Here is a 7,419-nt window from a genome sequence, read left to right as displayed (position 1 = left end):
AGGAATGCTCCTTTCTTGCCAAAAAACGATTGGCTTGCTGGTGTCCTTGGAGCTGGGCTCAGATGTCCCCTGCCAGGAAGCTCCTCATGATGAGTATTGATCTAAAGGTCACGCCACCCGTTCAGCAACACGGCGTGACGTCACTGCAGGAGAGGAGTTCCTGGAGATGGGCTCATCCTGCCAGAAGCGTGGTCCCTGGACGAGGGGGTTGGACCAGGTGACCTTTAAAGGTCCCTTCCAACCCAAACCATTCTATGATTCTAACCACTTAGGGCTTTCTGCCTCCAACCACAACTCCAAGCCCATTTTTCCTTCCCTTTTCCAACTGCCCATGGCCACCTTTTGTCATGCTAGGAAGACTTTACAACTCTAGAGCTGGAAAGATCTTTCCATGCTCCATCTGCACAGTGGCACGAGGATCACTATTTGAAGACCAAAATGACTACAATAATACCAAGAAATAAGAAGACCTTCAAGCCTTGACATCTGTAAGGGGTTTCTGTTTTTCCTGGTTCTCAGAGAGGGTCTTCCCAAGCAGCCTGGGAAGATGTGGCAGCTTGAGAAATCAGCATCCTGTGCTGGGGAAATGCCTCCTGGATCAGGAGAGGAGTGGAATTTCTCACCATCTGAAGCCTTGATTCCCCAAAAATAGACAGATAATCCCTTCCAGCTTGAAGGACAATGTCCTCCACCGGCCAACACCAGCCATGTGCACCAAGGCTCTTCTTAGCTGTTGTGTGGAGCTGTGGGCATCCTTGAAGAACCAGTTTCACCCCAGAACATGGCCCTGGTGTGACGTCAGTGGAGCACCCAGGAGGACAGCGACAGGCCTGGTGATATCTGTACCCAAGAGGGACATGTGAGGCCACTCCCCCCACACACCCCCTCGGTGAATTTCAGATCACATACAAGTATGGTGTGAAACCAAAAATAGCCTGCAGAGCCCTCGCCTGGCCCCAGGCTGCTGGAGAAGGGCAAAGGTTTGGCAGCCTTCACCAAAAATAGACACGAGCTGCCTCGGGGGTGGCAGGAAAGCCCCCAGCCCTGCCCAAAATACAGGGTGTCGTGAGGGGGGCTGCAAGGTGGGCCCGGAGCCACGTTCCTGACCCCTGGCTGACCCTCTCCTCCCCTCCCCAAACCTGACTTCTCTCCTCCCAAGGGCCATGACAAATGGAGCCTGAGAGGAGGGGTTTCCAAGGTCCCTCCTCTTCTGCACCTCTCTCTGAGGGCTGCAGCAGCCACGAGCAGAAAGCAGCTGTGCCTGCAGGGGCTTCAACAAAGGGATGAAGTTGAAGATCTTTGGAATGAACCCTTGCCACCAGAGCCAGAGCCAGGCAGGATTTGGATTTCTATCCCAGGTTTAGGTGGGGGCTTTCAGCATGCCAGAAAGACCCTTCCCTGTGCCCTCTTTCACACCCAGCAGCCTGGGTATTAACAGTGTCACCACAGCTCAAAACCAAGGAGCTGAACGAGCTCCATCAGCAGTCCCACCTTGAGAGGGAATCACCAAATAGAATCATGGAACTGTGTAGGTTGGAAGAGAGAGTTTAGATCAAGTCCAACCCTTCCCCCAGCACTGCCAGGTCGCCACTGCCCCATGTCCCTCACACCACATCTCCATGGCTTTAAAGTCCTCCAAGGATGGGGACTCCACCACTGCCCTGGACAGCCTGGGACAGCCCTGGACAACCCTCAAGGGGAAGAAATGTTTCCTAATGTCCAACCTCAACCTCCCCTGGGGCAACTTGAGGCTGGTTCCTCTTGTCCTGTCCCTTGTTCCTTGGGAGCAGAGCCCGACCCCCCCCTGGCTCCAGGCTCCTGTCAGGAGCTGTGCAGAGCCAGAAGGTCTCCCCTGAGCCTCCTTTGCTCCAGGCTCAGCACCCCCAGCTCCCTCAGCTGCTCCTCCCCACACTTGGCCTCTAGACCCTTCCCCAGCAGCTCCGTTGCCCTTCTCTGGCCACGCTCCAGCCCCTCAAGGTCCTTCTGGGAGTCAAGGGCCCAAAACTGACCCCAGGATTTGAGGTGCAGCCTCCTAGTACCCACTCCAGGGGGATTAATCCTGCCCTAGTCCTGCTGGCCACAGTTTCAGACACAAGCCAGGATGCTGGTGCCTTCTTGGCCAGCAGCTCCTCCCTTTAAAGCTTTGTAGCATAGTCTTACCAACAACCATAATGCCAGCACTGCTTCAGCTCCCTGCTGTCCCTGACATGAGGACAGCAAGGCCAACTGCTGCCTCCAAGGCAAGCCAGAACAGAGTAGATCTGTAGAGGCAGATTGAGTAGAGCTAGAAGCAAGAAGGTTTGGAGGATTTGGGGTTTTGCTGCATGAATGTGGCTACAGGGTCAAATATTCTTAAACATGTGAAGAGCAAGGTAGAAGGAAAACAGGAGGAGTGGAATGGCTGTTTTACAGGACCTAAAGGGTAATGATGACCCCCTCCCCAGCTCTGGATGAAGCACCACCACCTACAGCACTTGTAGAAGCCTGACTGAGCTTGTGTGAAGAGTCAATCTGATTACCCAAGGGAGTGCCACAACACCCTCCCTTGTTCTGCCACAAACACCGTGGTTTGAGACTCACCAAGCTGTGGCCAAGAGGAAAGGCTCCTCCACAGGAAGTTCCCATCCTTTGAGAGCTGAGGTGTGGGAGGAGGGAAATTTAACCTGAGGGGAGCCTGGGCTCCCTCACTCTCACCTGGCTCTGCACAAACCTCTCCACAACCAACCAACGTGACTGGTTGGGCAACAGCTGGAGCCAAGAGCTGCTCAAGAGGCAGAAACACCAGGACCCTTCTGCAGAGGATTTTATTCAAGTAGGCATCATCCACAACTTAGAATATTTGAAAAAAAAATATTCTTGACAACTTTTCTCTTTTTCCTGAATAGGTGATTCAACAGCTGCAACGTTCAAGTGTCACCAGAGAAGCCTCTGCCCAGAAGTCAAAACCAGGTAGCAAAGTTCAGACATTTTGTACTGCATCAGAATTGGTTTAAAACAGAAAATGCTGTGACAATCACAACAGAAATTGATGAAGAACACAGGGGGAAAAAAAAATGTCATTGGTCACAGGTTGAAAAGCAGAATTCTGACCAGATGTAGAACATCTAACCATGTTCCCTGGCCCTCACCCCCTCGTTACCTCCAAACAACTCTCTTTTGCAACATAAGATTTTGGATTTTGCAAACTAGAAGTTTTTTAAACGAATTCAGCACCTTTTGGCAAAGAAAAAGAGGCCATTTTGTTTAAAACACCACGGGTTTGAGTTTCTCCTTTGCTGGAACACCTCCTCCAATGCTTCCCTGAGGTGCCTCGAGCCAGGACAGCGTGTTGCAGAAGAAGGAACGTTCTCACTCTTCACTCTTGTTGGTGTCTAGAGGAACTCTGACCACGGGTGAGAAGAGGAGATCCTGTGACTCCAGTGAAGCCAAGAAATGGAGTGAGACCCACCAAGAATTCTTTATTTTAGATGGCAGGGGAGTCCCCAGGGTCTGACTGATGAGAGACAATGGGGTGAGACACTTCAGCTCCTCTGAGAGCCCTTCACCCGAGGGGGAGTAGCAGTTCACTAGGAGATGATCCTGTTTTGGCAGGGCAGAGGCCAGAACCTGAGCCAGTCTTTCCTTGGATGCATGGAGGGCCAACTTCACTGGCCCATTGGGCCAAAAATTACACTTGAACAAGGTGATGGTGACACCAGCCTCCAGAGTTTAAAAACTTGTCTTTGCAGAAAAGTAAACAATATAAAAAAAAAATAGTTTCAGTAACAGGCCACGACCTCAGAGGGTTTTTGAGTTTAAATACCTGGGAAACCCAAACTTTGCCAACAGATACATACAAAACCAAGAGACAGGAGTTGAACAAAGGTTTAAAATAACTGGGTTTCGCCACAGAATCTTCATTTGAAGGTTGCTTCCATGAGAAAACATTTTCCCTGCAACATGTAGACTCCTTCACAAAGAGACAGAAACCTGGTCACGTTGGTTATCCACTGACTGAGGGAACACCACAGAGAGTGGATTGGACTCACAGCTACCAAAGCACCAGCACAGAAAACAGCAAGAATACAATAAAATACCTGAACGTGTTTACCTACACAGGCTACTGCAGGATACAAGACAAAAAAAAAAGATGGAGAGCTTCACGGAGGGAATTTCTGGTCGTTTTGAAAATGAAAGATATTTTTTCTTTGGAAAAAAAACCAACAAAAGAACCCAGGATGAAATGAGGAGTTCTCAGATGCTGTTCCTCAAAGCACACTATAGCTCCAGTAGCCAACAGCTCAGATTCACATCCACAGAAACTGGTATTTCACCTAAAATGGTTCTCCTGTCTCTCCAGTTTGTCACTTCTCCAAGTAGCTTTTGGACAGACACATCCTCCTTGCATGCCTCCACTAAAACTCCCTTGCTAATCCCAGAATCTCCTCTTCATGAAACTCAATGAGCAGAACAGCCCTTAACTGTAGCTAGAAGATGGTTTCAGCTCCTGGATCCCTTGCTGAAGAATAAAAGCACATGACAGTGACACATAAACAGCATCTACAAACACACACTGCACATGGAAAACGTTGGGGACATCAAAGGCTGACTCCAACTCTACCCAAAGGCTCCATCATCAGCCCACCTTGAGATCCTCCTCCAGGCAGGATGTCTGGCAAACGACTGGGACAACCAAAAGTAGTGTTCATGAACCCCTACCTGGGCTTCACCTCCTCGAGACACCTCCCAGATTCACCTGCACAGACACAGCTCTTGGCATTCCAGCTCTGCCTCCCAGGTTGAAGTGAAGGCAGCAGTGCTTTCAAAGAACAGGACCAAGCCTGGCTTGGAAATCCTGGTGTTTTTCAAAGCAGCATGAGAATTCAAGTTCTATTCCCCTTCACATTTATAAGCATTGTAAGGATAATGCTGCTTTGTATGCCCTATGGATAGAAAAGTGTGTGTTTATCCAGCTATACCTATATATATATAAATAGGAACTACCAACCAAAGGTTGATTTCAAAGGAGAATTGCAACCACCCCTGCAATTTGGAACCCTGAAGTAGCTTTTCTGCTCTCCCTTTGGTAAGCAAAGAGCAGAGAGGATCAGATCTGACCTCTGACCTAACGTGCTCCACCAGCCAAATGAAAAACCCACAGTCAGCTTTGTGGGACATGCCCAAAACGCCAGGTTTGAGAGTATTGCCCCAGGTTGTTTGCCCAAGAAGAGGCAGGCAGCAGGATGATTGGAGTCAGCAGCCAGGAGTAAGTGCCTTTTTGTTTTGTTTTGTTGATTTAGCTGCTTAAGTGTGAAGTTTCAAGAGTTTTGTGTGTTTGCCATCAGTGCTGTGCTCAGAGACAGCACCAAGGGCTGTGGTTTATCTACCAGCACGTTCCAGCTACAGTATATTTCTGCCCAACTCTACTGCTACTTACAAAAAAATTAAGAACTGACATGCTCTAAGACTTTCAGAAAAAAGATCAGAAACTAATTTAGCCATTTCTTCCTGGTCCTCTGTGGAAATCTGGAAAGATCTTACAAAGTGTTTCAGTTAGCTTGAGCAATCCTGGAGTCTGACCCGAGGAAGCTAAACATTGTGGTCACCAGCTCAGGGAGATCATAGTCATGTTTCCAACCCCAATCCTTCCGGGCGTTCCTGTCATCAAAGTTCATGGGCCAGCTGTCAGCTGCAGTGAAAAAGAAGAAACAAGAGGCATGAGGTGTAAGAAAAAGAGCTGTAAACTTTCAAGACATACCCACAGTGGCCATTTCAACTACTACAAGCTACCATTTCAACCTGTAAGGCTTGGATTGGACAGGAGCAATTTGCAAGGGCCTAAAAAAAGAAAAGAGATTTTGGTTTGCCCTCAATGGAGAGCCATTTCTCCTCACCCCGTGCCAAAGCAGCTCCATACTAACCTATGGCCTGCCTGGTTTTATCCACATTGTAGGTCACCTCCAGTTCAGGAATGTGCTTCTGCACCTCTTGCACCAGCTCTTCAGGAGTGAAGCTCATGGCACTGATGTTGTAGGTCCTCATGCTGAGTGCCTCTGCAGGGGCCTCCATCACTTCCAGGGTGGCTTTCAGACAGTCATCAATATACATCATAGGGAGCCGAGTGTCTGGCTTGAGGTTGCACTGAAATTTGCCAGTTTTTATGGCATCGTGGAAAATCTGGACAGCATAATCTGGAGAAAAGAACAAGGGGGGGGTGTATTCACCTGCCTCCATCTGTGGGTCACTTTGGGACAGTCAACAGCCCTCAGACCACCCCCAAAGTCTCCTGTCAAAGCTAGGAGCAGAACTCTGTAGGATTGAGACTGGACAGCAGGAGCTCAACTCGCCCTGAACCATCCTGCTGCTATTTGAGCCTTTGCACTCTGCAGCAAGACACCAGAGCTTAAAGGATTTTTAAAGGCAATGGCTTCAATGAGTGTAATTAGTTCAGAACCTCTGAGATGATGTTTAAAAACTAAAAAAAATCTTATGCCCTAGGCTGGAGTGGGCAGAAGCACTGTTGTAACAGGTTGAATTTCTACCACCATATTCAAAAGGACACTGTTGGCTTGGTTTGGCTAAACATCTTGGTTAAACATCTTGCTGTTGCCTGCAGAACTGAGAGCCCCACAGCAGCCACTCACCAGTTGTTCCCCCACCAGGCTGGGAGTCAGCAGATATGATCCCCGGGTACCTCAGGCAGCGGAAGTCGAGGCCGTAGCGGTAGTGGTAGTACTGGGGAGGGAGGAGGCAAACAAAGCTTGAGGCAGCAGCACCAGGCCAAGCAGCTCAAAGATTTCACAGGAGGAACCCCCACCCTCTAACCAAGCCCTGACAGGGATGAAAGGATCTACTGAAGAGCAGTGGAGCTCCCTGCTTGCCCTTTTCTAGTTCACCCCCCAGCACTGGGTGTGGATCCTTCATTAGACTGGCTTCTAAGGTAAACTGTATGTAAAAAATATCAGCTTTGGGAATGTCAGGCTTCTAAACAGCTTTCAGGAGTGGTGCATGTGGGCACAGGGCAGGGAGGGGATCCTGCCCCCCTGCCCCCCTCTGGGAGACCCCCCTGCAGTGCTGGGGCAGCTCTGGAGTCCTCAGCACAGCAGAGCCAGGGACCTGCTGGAGCGGGGCCAGAGGAGCCCCAGCAATGCCCCGAGGGGGGAACCCCTCTGCTGGGAGCCCAGCAGGAGAGAGTTGGGCTGGGGCAGCCCCAGAGGAGAAGGCTCCAGCTGGGGAGACCTGCTGGGGGCTGCCAGGGCTGCCAGGGGCCTGCCAGAAAGCTGGGGGGGGACCTCTGAGCAGGGCTTGTCGTGGCAGGACCAGAGGTGATGGTTTTAAACTGGAATAAAGAGAGATTTAGACTGGAGAGAAGGAAGAAATCGTTGATGCTGAGGGTGGTGCGCCCCTGTCCCAGGCTGCCCAGAGCGGTGGTAGATGCCC

The 7,419-nt window shown here is 50.2% G+C and overlaps 1 protein-coding gene across 1 annotated transcript in view; it reads right to left on the bottom strand.

Annotated features, from left to right (window-relative positions):
* Window positions 1–5,515: 5,515 nt before the first annotated feature.
* LOC103772025 (L-threonine 3-dehydrogenase, mitochondrial-like) overlaps window positions 5,516–7,419 on the bottom strand; it is a 4,998-nt gene continuing 3,094 nt past the window's right edge. Inside the window, exons 6-8 of the mRNA XM_008939344.1 lie at window positions 6,624–6,714; window positions 5,901–6,170; window positions 5,516–5,668 (exon numbers count right to left, since the gene is read on the bottom strand). Coding sequence (XP_008937592.1) covers window positions 5,529–5,668; window positions 5,901–6,170; window positions 6,624–6,714 — 501 coding nt within the window. The 3' untranslated portion in view covers window positions 5,516–5,528. The remainder of the gene's footprint in view (window positions 5,669–5,900; window positions 6,171–6,623; window positions 6,715–7,419) is intronic.

Source organism: Merops nubicus, unplaced genomic scaffold, assembly GCF_000691845.1.
Source record: "Merops nubicus isolate BGI_N331 unplaced genomic scaffold, ASM69184v1 scaffold31764, whole genome shotgun sequence".
Classification (NCBI taxonomy): domain Eukaryota; kingdom Metazoa; phylum Chordata; class Aves; order Coraciiformes; family Meropidae; genus Merops; species Merops nubicus.
This window is presented reverse-complemented; position numbering and strand designations above follow the sequence as displayed.